The sequence below is a fragment of the Lissotriton helveticus genome, chromosome 3_2, assembly GCF_964261635.1.
Source record: "Lissotriton helveticus chromosome 3_2, aLisHel1.1, whole genome shotgun sequence".
NCBI lineage: Eukaryota > Metazoa > Chordata > Amphibia > Caudata > Salamandridae > Lissotriton > Lissotriton helveticus.
The window spans coordinates 497692373-497716685 of record NC_136062.1 but is presented as its reverse complement, the minus strand read 5'-3'; the positions used below and the strand labels follow the sequence as shown (position 1 = coordinate 497716685).

Below are 24313 nucleotides of genomic sequence, written 5' to 3'. Positions count from 1 at the left end.
GATGAGCAGGCATAGATGGTTTGGATGCATTCCTTAGTCAACAAAGGCAGTGTTAAGCACTTCACAGACTAGTGGGAGTTTCAAACTGGTATGATTTTGACTTTCACTCTTGGTGACTTCAGTGGTTGTTTATATCTTTCCGTTCCCATTTTAGGTTTTGTAAGCTACGACAATCCAGTCTCTGCTCAGGCAGCAATCCAGTCCATGAATGGCTTTCAGATTGGGATGAAGCGGTTGAAGGTGCAGCTGAAACGCTCCAAAAATGACAGCAAGCCATACTGAGCCACTTCCCTCCATGTTCTGGTAAGTGGGAGGAGAACCCTCACCCCCAGGAGGGTGCGTGGCAGGAGCACATGCATCTATACGCTTCAAGCTCGTCAGCAAGCACACCAGATTCTAATCTTTCCTGCCTTTGAACCCGATCTGTACGTAAAAGACTTTTCTCACCTCCAGTGGACTTTGGGGACAGCTTCTTGTTGTGAATTTTGCTTCTTATGAAGAACAGACTTGTGCTTTCGTTTCATGTGTTTTATTTTTAATCTTTTGGTGCCATATCAGTGATTCTTCTTTTTCCCTATTTGGAGTTTGCTGTGTTTGTTACTATTGTATTGAGTGTGCCAGTTGTTGTGGGTGAGACAGGACCTTTTAGGAGCAAAACTTAGATCTGACATCTCAGCTAATGCACTTGCCGGCACAGATACTGACCAGAGATTTCATAATCAAACACCAGTGTGTGTGTGCGCGAGTAGTCCAGCAGCACTCGTCCTAGCCGAAGGACATACTTGGACAAGGCAGTGTCCTAGCTGTCCTATGAACAGGTTTATAGTGAATACAGCGTGAGCCATTGCACAGATGTACCCACTATCCATTCTTCAGTACCCGGGTGACATCTATATTTAATTTATCTCTGAGGCACACGGACATCATGCTGCTTCTTCATCTATAAGCGCCTGGCACGCACTAACATTACCAAATGTCAGAGCTATTCTAGAGGCAAAAAAGGGCATCTGGCCCTAGATGTCCCTGAGACACAAACGTTTGGCAGTATCTCAGTTTTAGTACCTGCCCAATACCTGGAACGCTGGCACCATACTGCCTCTAACCTATGCCGAGGTGGCATTCGTACCATGCACAGTGTGAACTACTCCCTGCACCGTTGGCAGCTGGTGCACACTACCACCACGCACTGTGAGCTAGGAAAGCAGACATTTGTATCGACATGCATTTGTCCTGCAGCCCACCATCCGTATGGAGGAGAGACTTTAGGTCTATCTTCGCTTTAATGTACTAGGCAATGGAGACCAGAAACGTGCGTAGTAAAAGATTAGTAGTGTTATTGCTTCCCTGAAGTAGCTGAGGTTGCTTTCATGATGCTAAGAGGCATGCACCAAGCATTTATGAATGAAGGTTAAAAGATTAGGAGCAACAACTGTGTAAGGGTCTCCACCTTGTTTCCTCGCTGCCTCTTTCTCTTCAGAGGTAGTTTCTAGAAGGGCCCCATATCTAATATATAGACTCGATCTGAGAGTCTGGCGCAGCGTGTCAGAGCCCACCCCTTTTCCCTCAATACTGGCATTTGGAATGATAGAATGTAGTGTTTTCACTGTTTTATTTATATATTGTTGCATATACATATATACATAAATATGTGTGTATGTTATATGAATGTGTGTTGAAGATACTGTTTAAACTTGAATTCTACGCACTCTGAGGTTTGTCAAATTCGTAAAATGTGAAAAGTATTTGGAGCTTCCGGGGTCACAATGGGACTTTTTATGAATGCACCAATATCCCCCTAAAACAATGACTGGAGGGAAGAAATGTGGCGTATTCTTGTACATTGCCATTTCTATTTTTATAGCGGTTTTATATTTATTGTCTAAATTATTTCACTCAGACGGCTGTGATTTTGTAGAATCTGGATTAATTGTTTTACACAAATAATTAAAACTGATTTTGTGAAGCATGTGTGTCGCCCATCACATTGACTCTGGGAGAACGGGGTGGAAATATCCAGAACGATTGGGAGTTTAGTTTAACCATACTGGCTGCTCACTGTCAGACTGAAGGAGAGAAACTGTCCAGAATACAAAGAAATATCTGAAAACTCACCTTTTTATGCCTGTAGATGATTTTGGGAGGTAGGAGGAAAAAGGAACAAGTAATTGAAGTAAAACCTTACCCATCTCTCGAGCCCGTAATGCGTATAAATGGATAAGGGAGATCCGTGAAATCTGACCAACCTCCATGCCCACTGAACGTTATCTTATGAGGATTTGTATAGCACGCTCATCACCCTTGGGTTATCCAGGAGCTGTAGCAGATGAGTAGGCCAATCGGGCTCCTAGTTGAATACCAGTTTTTCAGCTTCTTGCAGAACTCTTGTAGGGATGAGGAGCACCTGATGTGGTGTGGAAGGTTGTTCTAGTGGCTGTGTAAGAAGAGCGTCGTCCTGATTTGCTCCTGCGAATGCAGGGCATTTGCGTGAGGTGGCATGTGGCTGAGCACAATTGCCTGGTGGGTTGGTGGAAGTTGAGATGTTGATTGAGGTAGGCAGGTCCGACATTTTGGACGGCTTTGCATGCATTGGTGAGCAGTTTGAATTGGCATTGCTTCTGGATTGGCAAAATATAGCTCTCTGAGGTGGAGCATGATGTGTGTGCTGCGGGGGTTTTGAGGAGGCGTCTGGTGGCCTTCTGGAGTCTTTGGATGAGTTGATTCATAATGCCGGCGTAGTGTGTGTTGCTGTAGTCTTGTCTACTGGTGATGAGGGCTTGGGTGACCATGCATGTGGTGTCAGTGGGGAGCTATTTGCATATTTTGCAGAGCATATGTGCGATAAAGAGGCAGGAGAAGGTGACTACATTCAGTTTTACGGCCATCATGAATCTGTCATCCAAAATGATACCGAGGTTTTCGGTGTGGTCAGTGGGAGTGGGCCCAGGAGTCGTCCCATGGAAGCTCTTGTACCTGAAGATCAGAACTTCTGTTTTTTCCGAGTTGAGTTTCAGGCAGTTCTATTTCATCTAATTTCCTACATTTGACATGCAGATGTTGAAGTTGACCGTGGTCCTGTGGTGGTTGTCTGCGAGGGATAGGATGAGCTGGTTGTTGTGTGCATAGGGGACAATGTAGATTCTATGGTATCTAATGAAGTGGACAGGTGTCGCCATGCAGATGTTTGAGCAATTTCGCAGATGAGGTTCTTGGGTTCAGAAGTGTGGGGCGGGAGCCTGACTCGCTGGGTCCTATCTGAGAGAAAGCAGGCAAGCCAACTCGGGACAGGCCCATGTAGTCTGCAGTTTTGGAGTCTTGTGATGAGGGTGCTGTGGTGGACGGTTTCTAAGGCTACGGAGAACTAAAGTAGTAAGACTGCTGCTGTTTCCCCTTTGTTATTGGTTGTCTAAATGTCGTCACTTGCTGCGAAGAGTGGTTTCCATGCTGTAGCTGCGTCGGAATCCAGACTGCAAGATGTCTAGTAGGTGGTTGTGTTCAAGATGGTTGAAGAGTTTTGTTGATTGCTTTCTCTACGACTTTGGATGGTAAGGGAAGGAGTGAGGTGTTTAAATTTGTATGGTCACAGCTACCCCGAGGGGTTTCCTGGCGCCAGCCAGGTAGGGAGGAGAAAAGAAAAGTGAGTTATTGACTGAATAGCAATGGCTTTACTCTTTTACGGAAGCTACCAAGAACGGTTTCCTCACGTATAGAGATGGGAAGAAAATTCTATAGGGTGGGACCCAGAAAGGAAAAGGACCTGCCACCCATCCTCGTAAATTTGATTCTGGGGGTAACAAATTTGGACTTTACAGCAGAATTCGAGGAGGGGAATACAGTTGGATGAGCGCGTTGCAAGTATTGTGGGGCTGTTCCAGATTTGATTTTAAACATAAAGCACAAGGTTCTAAACTTAACACGATTCTCCACTTTAAGCCAGTGAAGATTGCGAAGTGAGTCGGCAGCTGACACTGTCCTTGGGACCCGACACAGCAGCCTAGCAACTGCATTTTGCACCACCTGCAGCCTGTGTACTGTCATTTTGTTTGAGCCAATGTTAAGAACATTGCCATAGTCCAGCCTGGACGTTAATAAGGGCATGTACTACAGTACATTGAACAGCGAGGGGTACCATCCACAACATTTTCTTCAACTATTTTAAAATGGTAAAGCAGGTTGGGGCCACTTTCGTGATTTGTTGTTTCATTGACAGGTGGTCGTCAATGATGAAACCCAGGTTGCAAACTTGATGAACCGGCAGAGATATGGTGCCCATTTCGACGGGCCAGTGTTGGGGTCCCCAAAGATCTTGCTTTTTCCCTAGGATCATGACTTCAGTTTTGTCTCCATTCAGTCTGAGTAAGTTGTTCAGCATATAGGATGCGAGTTTCCTCAGACCAACCTGAAGAGCAGAAAAATCAGATCCCCTGGATGGAGTGAGGGAAATGATTATCTGTGTGAAGTATAGTAAAATAGGGACAACCTGCCTCTTCGGCAATATCTGCCAGTGGGCGAACACAAACGTTGAGCAGCAAAGGACTCAGCACTGAGCCCTTGGGAACACCATAGGGAGATCGATGGAGGTTAGAACTTGCCCAGGTAGAGAGAACCTGGAAAGATCGGTCCGCTAAGAAAGAGCGGAGCCACCAAGGCCCTAGGCATGCAAAGCTTTTAACAAGACAGTGTGAGACACTGAGGCAAAAGTGGGCTGAGATCAAGTAAAATAAGAGCCACCGTATCGCTGTGGTCCAGACGATGTCTCAACTGTTCGGTAACTCCAAGTAAAGTAGAGTTCGAGGCATGTGGGCTGCTAAATTCATATCTTAGCATTAGATCGCCGCCTAGTGTTGGGCTCGGATGATCGCACATTGTTGTCCTGGAAGAGTCTTCGAAGTATCCTGAGATAGGTGGCTCCTCCCCTGGACTACAGTGCGCATGGGCATCGGCTTCATCCCCAGATTGTTTTTTTCCGCCATTGGGTTCGGATGTGGTCTCGACGTCTTACTGTCGGAACCAAGAAAAACTAACTTTTAGCGGCCAAAAGGCCTCGATTTTCTTGCGTCGGTATTGTCTGCGCACGGTCTCGAGTCTTCCGTCTCTTGGAGCCGGAATAAGCGGAGTTTTCTTCGCTCTCGGAACTTTGAGGCCTTCTCATCGCGACACGACTGCAAAACTTTTCAGACATGGAGCGGAGCCCGTTTAAGTACTGCCCGCTCTGTGGGTCCAAGTACCCACACATCGATCTACACCCTGTGTGTAACAAATGCCTTTCGCCTGACCACGACGACGGCAAGTGCAAGTTGTGTGCACAGTTCCGCTCGAAGAAGACTCTCAAGCTTCGGCGCGCGGTGCGCATGGAAGCTAAACAAGCGGCCCCGGATCCAGAGAACATCTTCGGCGACCAGGACGAAGAGGACCAGGGTCATCATCTCCAAATCTCCCCACCCGAGACGGAGGTCGAGGCGGATCCGGGAGACGACGACGGAGTCGTGGGTCAAGGCCTTGAATACGTCGACGAGGTAGGAGACGACGATGAGATTTATGGGGCCGCGGCAGACAGCTCGGGGGACGAGCTCTGCCCCGAAGGTTACGAGGATACCGACCGGGACACGGGATCGCCTGTCGGCCTTACCCAAGACCCGTTGCCGCAAGCCACAGCCCCGCCTTCGGGCCCGGCCACGGACTTACTTGCTGAGCAGACTGTTTCGAAACCGAAACCATCGGGATCGACAACACCTAAAATGGCCGACCCGAAAACGAAACCGAAACTTAAGGACTCTAGTGTCCCTAGGATGGCTGCCGTGCCGGTGAAAACGACGGTGCCCGCTACCCCATCGACTCCGTCGACCTCCGGTCCGCAGAAGTCGAAGAAGTCCGTCGATTCCGATGCTGCAAAATCGAAACCGACGCCAGAGGAGGGGTCCTCCAAAAAAGATGGTCGGCACGGGTCAGCGGCTACGACGCCGTCCAAGCCCGCCAAAGTCGGCTCCAAGGAGGCTACGCAGGCACACGGAAAGAAGTCTGCGCCCCGAACACAGGAATCGGAGGCGGTTAAGACAGGATCCGCGCACAAGGCCCACAAGGACGTCGGATCCGAGGGAAAGATCAGACCATCCTCGTCAGCGCCGAAACAAACTGTGAGTGAGCCGTCCCTCATAGCCGAATCACTGCAAAGAATCAGGGAGAAGGCCTTTGCCCCGTTGGCTCCGATACCATCGCCGCAGCCGCAAAAGGACACTCCAGCGAAGCCTTCTGGGAAGCTTCTCTTTATTTTGCCGCCGAAGGAGGCGCCGAAAGCTTTTTCAACCAAGTCGGCACCGAAACAGGTGATTTCTTCACCGGCTGGCCCGCTTCCACGTCGGGTACTCGAATCAGAGGACGATTCAGAGCATTTCATCGACGCTGACACAGGCAAACTGACCCTCTATAAGAGGAAAATCACTTCGGAGCCAGTGGACTCCTATGTCATCCCACTAAAGAAGAAGAGGGTGCCCCTTGACGCCTCAGGCCTCACGGAACCACTCCAGCCTCCTCCGAGACGGAGCCCTACTCCCTCCCCAGAACACTCTGCGGGTGAGGGGTATGATGAAGACGAGCAGTACAATTTCCCTATCAATGAACCTGATGCACAACCGGATTCATATGACGACACTGGTGACCAGAACACCCAGGGTGTGGGGCAGGACCCGCAGCTTTTTAATGCACGTGCATCCCCGACTGAGGATTCAGCAGGTTTTCATGCACTACTCGAAAGGGCGGCAGCCAATCATGATGTGGACATGCATGCCGACCCGGTTGAGGAAGACTTCCTTTTCGACACTTTTTCAGTCTCTGAAAGGACAGTAAAGACACTGCCTATGCTTAAAGGAGTCCTCAAGCATGCTGGGGACATATTTAAGGAGCCTACAAGAGCGAGAGTGGTCAACCCTCGCATTGAAAAAAAGTACAGACCTGCACCTGCGGACCCCGCATACATCCGGGGACAATTGCCACTGGACTCTCTTGTGGTCGCCAATGCCAGGAAACGTGCCAACTCCCAGACAACGGGTGAAGCTCCTCCCCCGGATAAGGAGTCCAAAGTGCTAGAGGCAGGGGGCAAAAGAGTAGCTGCACAGGCATCAAACTTTTGGCGCATCGCCAATACACAGGCACTCTTGGCGCGTTACGATAGGGCGCACTACGACACCCTAGAACAGATTGTACAACACCTGCCTCCACAGTTCCAAGAAGCCACCCAACTGCTCATTGAGGAAGGAAAGCTAATCTCAAACGCAGCCATCAAGTGTGCACTTGACGCTGCGGACACAGCTGCTAGAGCTATCAACACTAGCGTTATGCTGAGACGACAAGCGTGGCTCCGCATCTCAGGGTTTAAACCGGATATTCAGACAACAATCCTTAATCAGCCAGTCAATCCTGAAAGTGTTTGGTCCAGATGTTGACACCACCCTAGAGAAAATAAAGAAGGACACAGAAACTGCTAAGTCCATGGGGGCCCTGCAGTCACAACAGTTTCGTGGCAGCAATTTTCGTCGCTCAGGTGCACGTGGAGTCACCAGAGGACAAATGGGTCAACAATCCCAGTTCTCTAAAGGTGGGGCACAATCCTCGTTCACGAAACAGAACAAGGGAGGTTACAGAAATAACAGCAACAGAGGTCGCGGCAGAGGAAACAACAGCTCCCGCTCCTCTGCTCCAAGCAAACAGTGACTCTCTGTCACTGCCCCCCGACCACCTAACACCTGTCGGGGGGAGACTACAGCAGTTCCTGCCCGTCTGGAAAAACATCACCACAGACAGGTGGGTGCGACAACTAGTCCAGTATGGTTATTGTCTAGAGTTGAGGTCCACTCCACCCAACATCCCGCCAAGGCAAAGGCCTATGTCCGCAGAGCACTTGCTCTTATTGCAGCAGGAGGTAGTGGTGATGCTGCAAAAGGGAGCAATCGAGCTCGTGACGGTGGGAGAGGAAGGCACGGGGGTTTATTCCCTGTACTTCCTTATTCCAAAGAAGGACGGATCTCTCAGACCCATTCTAGATCTACGTCCCCTCAACCTGTACATACTGTCAGAACATTTCCACATGCTTACACTGCAACAGATTCTTCCATTGCTAAACCAGGGAGATTTCTTAGCAACCTTAGATCTCAAGGATGCTTATTTCCACATTCCACTACACCCGTCACACAGGAAATACCTCAGGTTCACTATTCAAGGCAGGCACTACCAGTTCAAGGTCCTACCCTTCGGAGTCACCACAGCCCCGAGGGTGTTCACCAAGTGTCTGGCGACAGTAGCGGCGCACCTCAGGAGGCAGAACATCCATGTCTACCCCTACCTAGACGACTGGCTCGTGCAAGCCAAGTCAGAGCAACAGTGCGCCGCAGACATGTCGACTACAATTCACCTTCTTCACGATCTGGGTTTCTCCCTGAACTACCCAAAATCGCATCTTCAGCCAGCACATGTCCGGCAGTTCCTAGGTGCGACGATCAACACCCTGACGGCCATGGCTCAGCCAAACCAAGTCAGGATAGACAGCATGCAGGCTCTGATCCAAAGGTTCAGGCCACAACACTCGCTTCCAGCGAGAGTGTTCATGCAGTTGATAGGCATGATGGCCTCCTGCATCTTCATAGTCCCTCACGCACGGCTACATATGCGCCCGCTCCAGGAGTGCTTAGCGAATCAGTGGACACAGGCTCGAGGACAACTGACAGACCTAGTGTTGGTGACCAGTCGGGCATACGACTCTCTGCATTGGTGGACTCCACACAACCTTTGCAAGGGCCGACTGTTCCAAGAGCCTGTGCCGCAGATTGTCCTGACAACGGACGCATCTCTCCAGGGATGGGGAGCTCATGTGCTCACTTACACAGTGCAGGGACTATGGACGACGCAGCAACAGAAGATGCACATCAACTATCTGGAACTGATGGCAATCTTCATGGCGCTCAAGTCCTTCATTGTACATCTGTGCAACAAAGTCGTGCTAGTCCGGACGGACAACATGACCGCGATGTACTACATTCAAAAGCAGGGAGGCACCCACTCGCCACAGCTGTCTCATCTGGCTCAGAGCATGTGGAAGTGGGCCATTCAGAGGAACATTTTCCTCATGGCAGAACACCTCCCAGGAAAGGACAATCAGATGGCGGATCTGCTCAGCAGGTACAGCCATCAAATGCACGAGTGGGAGTTACACCCATCTGTCCTCCACCCGTACTTCCAGCAGTGGGGTCATCCGGAGATAGACCTGTTTGCCACAAAAGAGAACGCAAAATGCCAACACTTTGCCGCCAGGTTCCCTCACCCACAGTCGCAGGGGAATGCGATATGGATGAACTGGTCAGGCAAATTTGCGTACGCTTTTCCGCCAGCCCCTCTAATACCGCTGGTCGCAAGAAAGCTAAGGCAGCACGAGATGACTCTCATCCTAGTTGCTCCAACGTGGGCGCGCCAGGCCTGGTACACCACGTTCCTCGAACTCTCAGTGGTGCCGCATCAAAGACTGCGCCTCACGCCCAGTCTTTTGACGCAGAACCATGGAGAAATTCAGCATCCAGATCCGCAACAGCTCAACCTGGCGATCTGGCTCCTGAAGTCCTAGAGTTTGGATACCTTAACCTACCTCCGGAATGCATGATCATCATCAAGGAGGCGAGGAAACCAACTACTAGAGCATGCTATGCTGCAAAGTGGAAGCGTTTTGTCATTTACTGTACAGCCAATGACATCAACCCGCTAGATGCATCTATCCCCAACATCATCTGCGATCTGTTGCATCTTTACAAGTGCAATCTAGCGTACACTTCCATTCGGATACATTTATCCGCCATAGCGGCTTACCTCCAGAACAGGCAGCACCTCTCTGTCTTCAGAGTGCCCGCCATTAAAGCCTTCCTTGAAGGTCTGAAACGGGTCATTCCCCCAAGAACACCGCCAGCTCCGGTGTGGAACCTCAATGTCGTTCTCACCAGACTGATGGGACCACCATTTGAGCCACTGCACTCGTGTGAACTCCAGTTCCTTACGTGGAAAGTAGCTTTCCTTGTAGCTATTACGTCTCTGAGGCGTGTCAGTGAGCTGCAGGCGCTCACAATCCAAGAGCCATTCATTCAAATTCATCCAAATAGGGTAGTGCTACGCACTAACCCCAAATTCCTTCCGAAGGTGGTGTCACAGTTTCATCTAAACCAAACTATTGACTTACCAGCATTCTTTCAAAACCCGCAAACGGTGGCGGAAAGAATGCTCCATACCTTAGATGTACGGAGGGCGTTGATGTACTACATAGACAGAACACAACCCTTTAGAAAAACAAAACAACTCTTTGTTGCCTTCGCACCACAACACAAAGGCAACCCGATTTCCAAGGCAGGGATAGCCAGATGGATTGTTAAGTGCATCCAGATATGTTATCAAAAAGCCAAGCGCACTTTAACAATACCCCCCAGAGCGCACTCCACACGCAAACTGGGGGCATCCATGGCTTTCCTAGGGAACATTCCTTTAGAGGATATTTGCAGAGCAGCCACGTGGGTTACACCACATACCTTTACAAAACACTACTGTGTTGATGTGCATTCCAAGCAGCAAGCTGCTGTAGGACAGGCTGTTCTGAAGACACTTTTTCAGGTTTCTGCAGCTGGCACGGGCAACCGCCGCTGATGGAGGGACTGCTATGTATTCTATGCTAAGATATGAATTTAGCAGCCCACATGCCTCGAACTGAATATGCTACTTACCAGTATGCATCTGTTCTTGGCATGTAGGGCTGCTAACATTCATATCGCCCGCCCTCCTCCCCGGTGCCTGTCGCAGCTGCAGATATACTATTGTATTTATTCATTAGCATGGACATCCTTTACACTTTTCACTCCATCTTCTGCCACAATGGCGAAAAACAATCTGGGGATGGAGCCGATGCCCATGCGCACTGTAGTCCAGGGGAGGAGCCACCTATCTCAGGATACTTCGAAGACTCTTCCAGGACAACAATGTGCGATCATCTGAGCCCAACACTAGGCGGCGATCTAATGCTAAGATATGAATGTTAGCAGCCCTACATGCCAAGAACAGATGCATACTGGTAAGTAGCATATTCATTGTCGAGAATTCTGCCCTGAAGCCTGACTGGGAGGGGTGAAGAAAATTCTGAGACTCGACAAAAGAAGTCAGCTGGAAATTGACATGTTTTTCGAGGATGTTGGAGAACACTGGGAGCAGCGAGATGGGACTGAAATTAGATGGCGGGATCCGCATTGGGTTTCTTTAAAAGAGGGCGCACCATGGCATGTTTCCCTTCAGGAGGGACAAAATCTTCCTGTAAAGAGGCGTTAACGAGGTCCATGATCAGCAAGAGCGTGGGAGCCTCAAGCTGTTTCATCACAGAAATAGAAAAGTCACAAGGGGAGCCTGATTTTATTTATTTATTTATTTATTCAAAGTTTTATATAGCGCGAACAAGATCTTTGCAGATATCAGAGCGCTTTACAGTAACAGAGGTTAGGGGCAACAAGGGGGGTGATTATACACACTCTTAAAAACAATATAATGGTCGGTAGTAAGTGAGTTGCAAGGTAAGAAAGCAATCAAGTAAGAGTATAACAACAATAAACAATAGGCAACCAAAAATACAGAGCCGTGCAATGTCTTTGATCCAGTAACAATAGAGTTCAGGTGAACTTAGCCATAAGGATGGCTTTTACCTCTTTCTTAAAGAATGCAGTGGAGGAGATAAGCCTGGTTTCAGGCGGGAGTGCATTCCAGATCCTGGGTGCCATTCCTGAGAAGGAGCGTTTGTATGTTTTTTCCTTCCGGAATCTTCTAGGTTTCAGGAGGAGGTTTTTTGTGCCTCTATTGGATCTCGAGCCTCCTGATATAGTCCGCTTTTGAGTGAGGTAGTTGGGTGACTTGTGGTGTAAGGCCGAGTGTGTCATACAGGCAATTTTCAGCTGTACTCTGGCTTCAAAAGGCAGCCAGTTCAGGGTTTTTAAGTCAGGGGGTATATGCGAGTGTTTTCTTGAGCCAGTGATGAGTCTCGCGGCAGCGTTCAGGGAGGCTCTTAGGGGTGCCGTTGTTGATAGGGGGAGACCACTGAGGGTCACAATTCCGTAGTCTATGCGGGGGATGACTAGGGCTTGTACAGCAGTTTGGAAGTCCTTGGGTGGGAGGAAGGGTTTGAGTTTCCTCAAAGTGTTGATTTGGAAGTTAGTTCCTTTAGTTGCTTTGCTAATGTGCTGCTGCATGTTGAGATTGGCGTCAAGTGTGATGCCTAGGGATTTCGCGGAGTCCACGATGGTGGGCTGGACATTGAGTGCAGTTAGATGATTGAGCCAGGTTTGGGTGATGGCGTTTTTCGCAGGAGGTGAGATCAGAAGGAACTCAGTTTTCAGAGCATTTAGTTTGAGGTGATTATCGGCCAGCCATGATTGGGTGTTTCTTAGTGTGGAGTTCAGAAGTTTGATGTCTTCAGGGGATTGTAGCTTGAGGTAAAGTTGAGTGTCATCGGCGTACATATGGAAGTGTACATTCGATGCTTGAAGCAAGGTGGTGAGTGGTTCCATGACGAGGTTGAACAATGTGGGGGATAGGGAAGATCCTTGTGGGACGCCTAAAGTTACAGGCACAGGTGAGGACAGCACATTGTTGATCTTGAACTTCTGAGACCGGTTATGTAGGAAGGAGGTGAACCATTTGAGGACAGTCCCGGATAAACCCATTCTTGCATTTAACAACTCCAGTAGATTCTCATGTTTGACCGTATCAAATGCTGATGAGAGGTCAAGAAGGATGAGGAGGCAGGAATCATTGCGATCAAGGATTTGGAGGGCGTCATCAATTATGTGTGTCATAGCCGTTTCCGTACTGTTTTGCTCGGAATCCTGATTGATGAGTGTTGAGGAGGTCAAACTGATCTATGTGTTTTGTCAGTTGGAGTTGTACGCATTTTTCTAGCAGTTTGGCCAAGGTGGGGATATTGGTGATAGGGCGGTAATTGTTTAGGTCGGCCGGGTCAGCTGTAGGTTTCTTGAGTATAGGCATGACTTGCCCTACCTTGAGGGAGTCTGGGATGAGTCCTTGTTGAAGGGAGCCGTTAATGATTTTAGTCCAGAGTGGGAGGAGCAGGGGGGTGAAGTCTTTTACAGCATTAGCAGGTAGGGGGTCTGTGAGGTGATTAGAGGGCTTCAAGGTGCCGAGCAGTTTGTGAATTGATTCTTCAGAGTAGGTGTCGAAGGACGACCATGCCGCGTTGTTTTTAGGTTGAGTGTTAGTTATGCTGATGGGGCTGGAGTATCGGCTTACATCATTGAGGAGATCACTTCTTATATTGTCGGTCTTTAGCTTGAAGAAGGCAGAAAAGTCTTCAGAGCTTGGAATATCACTTGTTGTGCTGTTTGATTGTAGAGGTTGCATCTTTGTTTGCGTTTTGACTAGCTCGAACAGTTTTCTTGGTCGGTGTTTTGCTTGGTCCAGCTGTTGGCTAAAGAAGTCTGATTTCGAACGCTTGATTTTCCTAAAGTAGGCATTTCTCTTATTCTTAAGCATTTTAAGGTGCAGTGCTGAGGGGTCAGATCTCCAGGTGCGCTCTGCCATTCGCATAGCACGCCTGTCATCGAGTCTACCATCATACCATGGGTTCGAGTTCTTGGTGGAGACTCGCTTCAGTTGCAGGGGGGCGGCTTCATTGATTATTGAGGTCATAGAGTCGAGGTAGTGGTCGGTCAGAGAATGAACATCAGAGACGCCCGTAGGGGGAAGGAGGAGACTGCGGGTGTGGGAAGGCAAGGAGTTGGGGTTAAGATTCTTCATGTCCCTTTTCCAGATCTTGGTTTTGGTGGGTTGAGCCAGGTTAGGTATGACCTTTTCGTTGATGAAAAATGTGATAATGTGGTGGTCTGACCAGTCACAGGGTTGGATTGCCTCCAGATGGGTAGAGTCCTCTTTGGCGATGATCAGGTCGAGGATAGAGCCTTTGTCATGTGTAGGACTGTTGCAGATTTGGGTGAGGTCAAGCGCGTTGAGGAAAGTTTTGAGACTATTCACCACCGCGTCTTTCTGCTCGTTCCAGTGGAGGTTGAAGTCACCCAAGTAGATTTGAGTGATCTGTCGCCCGGCGTTGGATGTTATTGTGTCCATGAGTTGTTGGGAGAAGGTGAGGTTGTCCCCGGGTGGATGGTAGATGACATGCAGGGAGCAGACAGGTTTGCCCTCGCTGGTAATATCGAGGCAGATGAGTTCACAGGAGGTAAGGGAGGGGGAGGTGGCTTTAGTAACACCTAGATTGCTCCTAAAAATGCATGCGATACCCCCGCCCGTCTTGCCTGTTCTGTCGAGTCTAATGATGTGATAGTTGGGGGGGGACTAGTATGTCCATTATAGGTGAAGAGGCTTCAGTTAGCCACGTTTCAGTCAGAATGGCTAGGTCGAGGTCCATTGTTAAGATGAGATCCGCGATGCTGGAGTAGTGTCTCGGGGCCGATCTGCAGTTGAGAAGGAGACATTTGAGTCTGGGGGTGAGAAGGGTGGTGGTCGAGTGTTCTAGAGAGAGGGGGATTTTTCTGAGATTATTGGGGACGGAGCTTCTCTTGCTCAGTGTGGGGGGCCTAAGGGGATTTGTGAGAATTGTGGGTATGGGAAGGTGTGTGGTGGTTGTGTGTTTTGTGGGACCTGGGCCATATGAGCGGAGGAGAGTGTATAGGTCTCAGTCAGAGAGGGGGTTGGGGGGTGTGAGAAGTTGGCCTGATGTGCAGTGCTCACTATTCTAGTGATCACTATATATCAGTCCAAACAACCCTTATTGATGATTGGTTGTAAGTCAACCTTATAGACCAGCTATCCTAGTAGCATGGATACGAGCAGTCTAAGGCTAAGACTCTAGAGGGCGTGTTAAGCCAGCTGTTTTACCATCACATTACCCCTTGAACACCCAGTGAAAGGACACCACACAAGTTGTTATGAAAATAAACAGTGTATTTATTTATAACAAGACTACCCTGGCTCTTTATGAGGCAGGGAGCTAAGCACACAACAAAACTCTTACGAAAATACTTTAAGTTAGCACGTTATACACAAATGCCCGAGGGGCACGAAAAACCATATACTTTAAAAGTGGAATGCGAATTACTAGCAGGTAAGTAACAGTTCTAATAGGCTTTGGAATCGCTAGGACTTGACTAGGGAATCGTTAGATTACTACTAGGAGGCCCAGGGGACTCGGGTGCAGAGTGTGCACTCTCACGCGGGATGCGGGACAAAGTCTATGGAAGCTAGAATTCACAAAGTTAGTGTTCACGGGCGAACCCGACCTGGTAGGGAGAAAACGACAGTGGATCCTGACCCTTGGATAGTGAGGCTATGCTGGGACACCGGAGTGCCGAAGTTACCTAGCCCAGGGGCTGCAGCTGCATAGGTCTGAAAAGACGTCGGGGATCTCGTTGCCGGACCAGGAGCCTGGAAGGAAGAAGTTGCTGGCAGGCGACCAGTGAAGAAAAGTTCGATGGATCCAAGCCTGGATCAAGGAAGAAGAAAACCTGAAAGCAGAGGGGACCAAGTTCTTGAATCACTAGCCAGTGATTAAGTGGGCACCAGGATGGCACCGGGCGAAGTCACCGCAGTCAGGTGAGTGGGCGCTGCTGGGCTCTGCAGTCTCTCGGACCAGGAGGCGTTGTCGGCGACCAGGATGGAGGTGCGAGCTGTCCCACGACGGATGAAGTTGTCGGCGTCGAAGTTACCCAGGATTGGGCAACAAGCCTTGGCTAATTCAAGCCCACGCGGTGGACTCAAAATGGCGTCTTGAGTGGACCAGGAGGGTCCGGGGTGCTCCTCTTCTGGAAGGGAGCAAGGGCCAGTCTGGAGCAACCAGACCAGCAGCAGAAATGTCGTCGGGCGTCGTCAGGAAGGCCACAAGCCAACGGGCTAGTAGCCAAACAACGCGGTGAGCAGCGGAAAGCAGAAGGGCCCCACGCAGATCGTGGAGATGCTGGGGGGCTGCACTTCGGAGCTGGAGCTGCTCAGAGTCGGGGCTTCTCGGACCCCAAAGCACTCACCAGTAGATTACTCGGCGGGCTTGCTGGAAAGAAGTCGTGCAGTCTTGAAGATGGCCGGTCCCTTGAGGTCTCGTCGCACCCACGGTTCTCAGCTGGGCTGTAGAGGCGGGTAGAGGTCAGAGGTGCCAGGGAAGCCGGTTCTCGTCGAGCTGGGCAGTCGGATTCCGGAGGAAGGACTTGCAGCAGACCGCAGTGTTCTTAGATGGTGCCTGCGGATGCAGGGTGACTACTCCTTAGTCACAAGGGAGAATCTTGAAGAAGGAAATCTTGAAGTCCTTTCGCAGAAAGTCGTGTCTTGATTCCAAAGATGATCTGATTTGGAAGGGGGCCAGTCTCTACCTTTATCTGGGAAAAGGGGGCTGGCACGCGACTAGGTCCTGCCCTATGGGTGGGACCAGGAGGGGGGTGATTACACCCACCTCCTTGGCGGGCTTTTCCCCAGGCCAGGGGCTGGAGTGCCCCTGGAACTGGTTCCAGCCAGCCTATGCACAGTGAGCACCGGGGTGCCACGTGCAGTCACCTTCCTCTAAAGCCCTGCCTACCTACAATACACAAAACCCTGTCTGGGACGGTGCTGGCACCGCCCCTGGCAGGAAACCCTTTGTCCTTATCTCCTGCTCTGGGAGGACTCCCAGCAGCAGGAGGGCAGACTTGTGTCTCGGTGGCAGCATCCATTTTGTGGATGCTAAGGCTCTGTCTGACTTTTAACCGGGTTAGGGGTTACATACATGTCGTGTCCCTCTAGAAGGGTGGAATGCTAACCCCGTCGCCAGAATTGGCGAGGGGTTAGTATTCCAATTCGTATGACACCTTACTCGACATGTTTTGATAAAGCGATACCAGAGTTGGCATATAACCGCGAGGATTATAATGCACTTAAGAGTATATGGTATGCGATATCATGGAAACGGCTAAGGGATGGATCCCGAAAACCGCAGACAGGCTCAGCTCATGCCAGAGCACCATCTCACACGATTCCAAGCACTCTGCCTTCAGGATTGTTAAGGCCTGCCATAGGAGTGACTGATAGGAGATCTGTGTGTCCATTTTAGGGTTAGATATAGGTATACTATATCTAAAGCAAAGGGTGATTACACCACCTTGCCCCAGCTGTCAAGCAGCCAGTTGTCAGATTTGGATGGCCAGCCAGGGGTGGCATAATACATGCTGCAGCCCCTGGTAGGCCCTGGGTACACCTATGCCCTGGGTACCTAAGGTACACTGTACAGGGACTGATAAGGTGACTCAGTATCCAATTTAGATATGTACCTAAGGTACATGGAATCCATTTTACAGAGAGAGCAGTAGGCCTGGGGTCCTGAATAGCAGGGCCCCAGGTCAACTAAGTCAGAAAACCAGCAAAACACCAGGCAAAAAGTTGGGGGCAACCATAGTCAGGGATCTACCTTCCTACAGGGGGCGACGGGGGCGGCAGGTGATATTGCGAGCGGGGATAGAGGGCCAACGCGGGGGGTAATGAATGAAAGGGTCTGTGGGGAGGGAGGGGGACTTGTTGGATGCGGAAGTGGTAGGTAGGGGGTGTCTGGGGTGTGTGAAAAGAAGTTCTTTGATGGTGTGGAGCTCTTCTTTGGCTTGTACGAGGGTTGATATAATCAAGTCCAGGGTTGGATTGGGGATGGTATTGGGAATGAGAGCCTTGGGCGAGTGGTTGAGTTGGACACTGTAGTGGGAACTGGAGCGGAGGGGGAGGGATGTGCTAGCGACGGTGCCGGGCTCTTCGGCAGTAGTAGGTGGGGTGGCATTCAATGGGTGAGAGAGATTGTGGGTAAGGGGTGTGGATGAGGTAGGGGGGCGGTTGGTAGAATAGGTGATGGCGCTGGTGGGAGGCGGCGCAGGTGAGTTGAGGGATGAATGTAGACTGGAGATGGTGGGGGTGCAAGTAAGATAGTGGGGGTGCAAGTAAGATAGTGGGGGCTGAGAATGGGGGGGGGGAGAGGATGAGGGGTTAGGGTAAGGGAGGTGGTGTGTTCCGTGAGTCTAGCTGGGAGAGTGGGGTAGTGGGGAGTTAGAGTGGGGGGGAGATAGGGTGAGAGATGTTCCTGCCGCGGGGCGTGGGAGATATGTTCAGGGTGGTGATGGGTTCTGCGAGGCTCGTATGAGGTGTGTGGTGGGGGGAAGAGAGGGTGGGGGTATGGGGGGTGTATGAAGGGGAGTGATCTTCGCCAGTGCATGAGGGGTGTGGAGAAGTGGGATCGAGAGGGTGACTGATTACAGCGCTGGGGGGAGGGGAGAGGTGTGTGACGTTCAGATGCTGTGATAGGATAGGCATGTTAGATTGACGATTGGAAGACGAGAGGGTTGTGTAGTCCGCAGTGTTAGGAGTGGAGGTCCGCCTGTTGGAGAGAAGATCTATGAAGGTGGGGAACAGGTTGTCGAGTAGGTCAAGGTTCCGGTCTGTGGATTGGAATAGGATGATCCCATTGTTGTAGATGGAGATAGTGGCTTTGCCAGGGAAAAGTTGGGATGGTGTAATGGAGAGTGTTAGCCCATGAGCAGATTTTCTAGTGGTGGAGATAGTGAGAGTGGAGAGGAACATTTTCCTCCACTGTGCTCTACGTAGAGTGTAGAGGATGATATCAGTGCTCGTGGCCCCATTAATTAGTGAGAAGTAGGTGTCCACAAACGGGGTTTCAGGGTGGGCCTTCAGGAAGTTGTGTTTGAAGCGTTTGGCGTTTTTTTTGGTGAGCTCGGGTGGGTAGTTAATTTTGTATGTGTGCTTGCCCATGCTTTCCATGATGGAAGCGGTGTAGGTAGAAGAGGGGGGGGGGGTGGGTGGGTGGGTGCGGTAATAGGGCGGTGAGCATGAAAAGAAAAATAGAGGAGTATAGCCTTAGGTATGAGTTAATGAGGATGACTAGTCTAAGATGGCCACCAAAGTGGAGGACTGGTCAAGATGGCCGCCAAAATAGAGTATAGAGAGGCAAGAGTATTAGTCCTTTGTCTGTTGTTGTTGGGATTTAGAGAGATCAGTTTCCCTTTCTACTGAGGGCAGGTCGAGTCAGTCCTGCTTCTATGTTGCTGCTTCTTTGTTGCTGCTTGGTGGGGAGGAGAGAGACTTATCTCCGTGTAGGTGACCACTGACCGAGTTGGTATGCAGCCTCATGGTCATCTGGGGGCAGTGGGGCGATTTATTGCTCCAGTTATGGCCCCCGCCATTTTAGACAATGGAGACACTGCCCAGTCGACGAAAATAGTTTAATTTGAAAGAAAATATCACTTTAGGAAACCGGGCAGAGGGAGAGAAAACCGGCATAAGTGTTCAGGAAAGTAAACTTGTGTGCACACACCTTGTAAAGAGTCAGGCGGCCGCTCGTAGCACCCCTGCAAAGGTTGCAGCTCCGCTCACGGTAGATCCCGGTGGCAGCAGAGGGGGGCGCGGGGAGTGGCTGTTGTCGCTGCGGGCCGCGCAGCTTGATCCAGCTCCAGCTGATCTGACCATCTGGGGGTAGGCGCGATGCTCCCGGTGAGCGTCCTCTCTCCAAGATCCATCCCGCGATGACGAGAGAGACCTCCCGAGGGCAGCGCGAGCACCAGTCGCGCCCAGCGCAGCCAGTCTCCTCAGTGGCTACAGGATCTGCAGCAAGCCCAGCGATCAGCTCAGAGATCCGTCGATGGTCCGGCGCAGGCATGGGAACCCTCTGATGAGCCTGCTCCAGCCGATCCGACCGACCGACCGGGCATCGGCGAGAGGCTCCCAGTGATCTCCCGTGGGCAGCACCGCACTCCTGCTGAGCTCAAAACGTGCCCAGCGGTGCCTGTCTCCACGGCTGTTGCAGGTGCGCAGATGGCTGCAATGGTTGCGGTGCTCCAGGTGCGAGTCCTGTCCCCAGGACCGCTCCGGTGGTGGCGGGCGAGACCAAAGGCGATTTGGAGACCTCACCGTGGGCAGCACAGCACTCCCGGTGAACTCCAGTCGTGCCCAACGGTGTCAGTCTCCTCAGTGGCCGCTGGATCCGCCACCAGCTCGGCTATCCGAAACCGCCACTGGTCCGGTGCAAGCGTGGGAGCCCTCAGCCGACTCGAGCCCCTCTGCTGACCCGCGCCTCCCAGGCGATCCCGGATCACAGATCAGGCGCACGAACCCACGCTGAGCTCCAGCCGTCCGCAAATCAGGTACAATTGTTCATTTTGCATCCAGTTACTTGTTCTTGTTGCGATTCCTCGAAGTTGTGGGTGCTAACGGGGATAAAATCCGATATTGGGATCCCAAACTCTAGGAGCTCTTAACAGGAGCTCCTATCAGGCGGCCATCTTAAGTTCATAATGATTCTAACCAGGAGCCAGTTAAAAGTGCTAAGTTCCAAGAGGGACCACGCTTCCAGCCTAATGGTGGATTTTACATTATTGTGGATCAGAGGCACCCCAGTACTGGACAGAAGTAGGGGTGGTGTTGGTAGTGTGTGAGATATTTAACAAGTTATCATTGGCCACGCAGAATATATATTTTCAACTTTCTCCATAAAGAGCGCAAGGTTCTCACATTGCATTCCAGTAAGAGCGCAAGGGGTAGTCTGAGTATTAGACCCAGGTAGTTCTTTAACTATCTCAAAACATAGAATGTGATAGTCACTTGAGAGCCTTTTTGTAGGCTGTCCTAGCATCTGTCTTGTAGTGTTTCGTCCACTGCCTTACCAGAGTTTTACATTTGGATTTATGTGGATGGAGGTGGGTCTGTAGTTGCTGAGATCTTTGGGTGTGCTTTTGGTGTTTTTTTCATGAGAACTGCAATTTCTGCATGTTTCCGGTTGTCTGGGAAGGTTCCACTTTGGATTGAAGTGTTGATGATAATGGTGACGTGGGTGCTGATCAGGGTTCCTTTTATTTATTTTATTTTGAGTATTTATAAAGCGCGACTGATACCTTGCAGGCTTCCTGGCGCTGGAGAATACTCTACTGACAGATAACCGGGAAGACCAATCAACAGACATTTATTGGGGGAAGAGCCAGGTCTTGATACGTCTTCTGAATGGGAGAAGCTGAGAAATCTGACGAATGTCTGTGGGCAGGCTGTTCCATAACTTGGCCGCTGCAACCCTGAAGGATCTGCCCCCTGTTCTGGCTTTATACTTCCTCTTAGGTAGTAGATAAGTTGGGGGGCAAGGGTCAGTGGAGGACCGGAATGGATTGTTCTCATAATTTATGCTGTCTCTTCTGGAGTGAGGGGTTTCCAGTTTGTAATCTGGGGATCTAATTTGGTGGTGGAGGGGGCACCTGGTTGAGTTTTCTTTTTGTGCTTTTGGGGTTGAAGTTGTTGTGGATCTTGAGGATTGTGCTGTTAAAGGAGGAGAGGTGGTCAGAGTTCTTGCAAAGAGGTAATGCAGTTGGTGGCATCTGGGGAGTTGGAGAATTCTTTGACGATGTTGCATAGCACTTTGCAGTTGTTGGAGCTGTTTTCCAGTCTGCGATCTAGGGCTGTTTTTCTTGCCGTATTGAGTTGGGTGTGGTATTTTTGCAGCGTGAATCTTTCTGGATTCACTATGTTGCATTATTCCGCGGTCTAGTGGTTGGGTCCGAAATCGTAGTCTTTTCTCTTTTTTTTTTCGTAGCCGATGGTGGGCGTCGACGTCCCACCTTCTGGTGTACTTCCTGTGACGTCGGCACGCTTCCTGCGGAAGCTCCCACCTTTGGGTGCCATCTTCAGATTCTATTTTCCGCCGTTGGGTTTGGATTGTCACCAAGAGATTCCAGAGTTTTTGGAGTAAAGAAGGAAAATACTGAAATCTACCGAAAAAGATTGGAGAATACATCCAGGAACAAGATCACTGAGCCGGGACGACGAAGGAGGAGGAGAACATCGAAGACTTTCATGGAGAATGCGCACACAGGGGGCCCCCTGAGCACAGGAATGGAGAAGACTCTGTTCAAATTCTGCCTGCCGCAATTGCCACCACAAATACTAGCAGAAGGACCAGCACCCGGTTTGCAACCTCTGCCTGCCGGTCGACCACGAAAGCAAGGATTGCAACGCCTGCTCCATCTTCACCCCGAAGACTCTCCGGATTAGAGAGAGGCAGAGGATAGCCAACCACAGCATGCATAGTAAGGCCAACCTCCGTTGCTTCGGGACTTGGGCCTCTCCAGTGATGAAGAGGACAACATCGCCGAGGGACCAGATGACCTCACGGTCTTAGAGACCGATAAGAAAACTACAAAAGAGGTAGGATAGACGTTGACCCCATAAACCCCGGCAGACTCTCTAAAGCCTGAGTCAGACTCTCGAAAAACAGAGTAAGTCCACGAAAGGAGCACTGGCGGCGAAAATATCGATGCCCGCAGCTGCATCCAGGGGCAAACAGCCCAGTGGATCCTTCGAAAAGGACTCCCAGATAGCGAAAACACAAGAAAAGCCTATGTCGTCGAAGCACGTCCCCGAAAAGGAGCGCTCGATGCCGAAGGAAAAGGACCCGAAGGCTACTTCAACGTCTACGTCGAAGAGATCGTCCGAAACACTCGACGCCGAACAGGCCGCCGTGATGGAAAGGATAAATAGAAGGCTTGAGGCCGAAATGGATAACATCCTGCAAAAGAAAAGAGAATTAGACGGTCGGATGAAAAGGTTCACCATCCCGGCGACGACGATCGTCGAAGGCGAGGACGAAGAGGAGTTTGAAGCCGAAGAGCCGCCGAAAACTCCAGAGCCCCAAGTACACCAAGAGGAAGAGGGCCTATACTATGATGAGGACGGTGAGGAAGACCAGCGCACGAGTTTGGGCTCGGTGGCGCAGGACCTGGATTGACAGGACCTAGACGCCGAAAGCCCAGAAGAGGCCGTGGAGACGTATCCTTCGAGGCCTTCGCCGCCAGATGACATTGGGATCTACAACATCAGGTCATCATGAATGCGGCAACAGCTTATGGAGTGAAACTGGAGGAAGAAACACCAAAGGCCTGCTTCCTCTTAGAGACCCTGCTCCCTACTCAAACAAGGAGTCAGTTCCTCCCCATGTTACCAAGTGTACTGGACCCAGGGGAGGGAGGCATTCAAAGAACCAGCAAGCTGCAGGTCTGTCACACCTAGGACAGAGAAGAAATACAAACACTCCTCTAAAGATCCTACCTACATCCAGGGATCCGTTACGCCTGACTCAATCATTGCAGCAACAGCCAGGAAAAGGGCCAACGTTCCCACAAACTCAGGCCCACCACCAGACAAAAAAAGTAAGAGGATAGACGTCACTGGAAGGAAAATAGAGAGGAATGCAGCAGTACACTGGGGAATTGCAAACTCTAATGCCCTACTCAACGGACATTCGTACCAGTATTGGGACGAGGTCGGGCAGCTGCTCAAACACCTCCCTGAGCAATACCAACAAAGGGCAGCACATCTGGTGGAGGAAGGCACGAATATAGCAAACTCATGCCTAAAATCATCCTTGGATGCGGCAGACACGTCCAGCAGGCTCCTGATGATCGGGGTCACAGAAAGAAGGCATGCCTGGCTGAGGATCTCATGCCTCAAGCCGGAAGTACAGAATAACATTCTGAACACCCCCTTTAATGGAGAAACCCTGTTCGGAGCACCAGTGGTTGAGAAACTCACCCAACTCAAAAAAGAAAATGAGACTGCAAAGTCCATGGGGGCCTTGCAATTCAGAGGAATGAGAAGAGTTACCCCAAAACGGAGACCAAACGGAAGAGGGGGAAACCAGCCGGGAACGTCACATCAGACATTCTAGCAGAGCTACCAGGGAGACAGTCGAGCACAGCAGGGCCAGCAAAAACAAACCTGGCAATACCAGCCTCGGTGCCAGTCCTTTCGTGGGAGGGCGAATGGACGAGGGCAAACAAGAAGAGGGGGCCAGCAACCCACCTCAAAGTGACTCCGCACCACCAAGCGTGCCCACCCACACGACACCTCTATGGGAGGGGCACAACAAAGTCAACAAAAAAGGGTTACATGGACTAAAGATCAATGAACATGTAACACCAGTAGGAGGCAGACTAAAGCACTTCCTCCAGAAATGGAAGAAAATAACCGACAAATGGATACTGAACATCATACAGTTCGGATACTGCATAGAACTGGAAAAGAAACCGCCAAACCGGAAACCAAAAGGAAGGGCGCGCTCAGCAAAAGAACTAGCGTTATTCATAGAGGAAGCACAAGAACTCCTCCGCATAGAAACCGTACCATTCAAAGAAAGAAACAAAGGAATGTACTCTAACTACTTCCTCGTACCAAAGGTGGACGAAACGTTAAGGCCCATCCTGGACCTCAGGTTCCTAAACCAATACATAAAAACACA

At 50.4% G+C, this 24313-nt stretch overlaps 1 protein-coding gene across 7 annotated transcripts in view; it reads left to right on the top strand.

Moving 5' to 3' along the window:
• The window catches only part of CELF1 (CUGBP Elav-like family member 1), a 427681-nt gene that overhangs the window by 365915 nt on the left and 37453 nt on the right, over window positions 1-24313 (top strand). For 4 of the 7 annotated variants that reach the window (XM_078684502.1, XM_078684500.1, XM_078684498.1 and 1 more), the window contains exon 14: window positions 155-303. In XM_078684502.1, the coding sequence (XP_078540628.1) occupies window positions 155-282 (128 nt within the window). In that variant the 3' untranslated portion in view covers window positions 283-303. Of the gene's footprint in view, window positions 1-154; window positions 1967-24313 lie in introns of those variants that run through there. The other 3 variants (XM_078684501.1, XM_078684499.1, XM_078684497.1) reach the window with 1 other exon arrangement.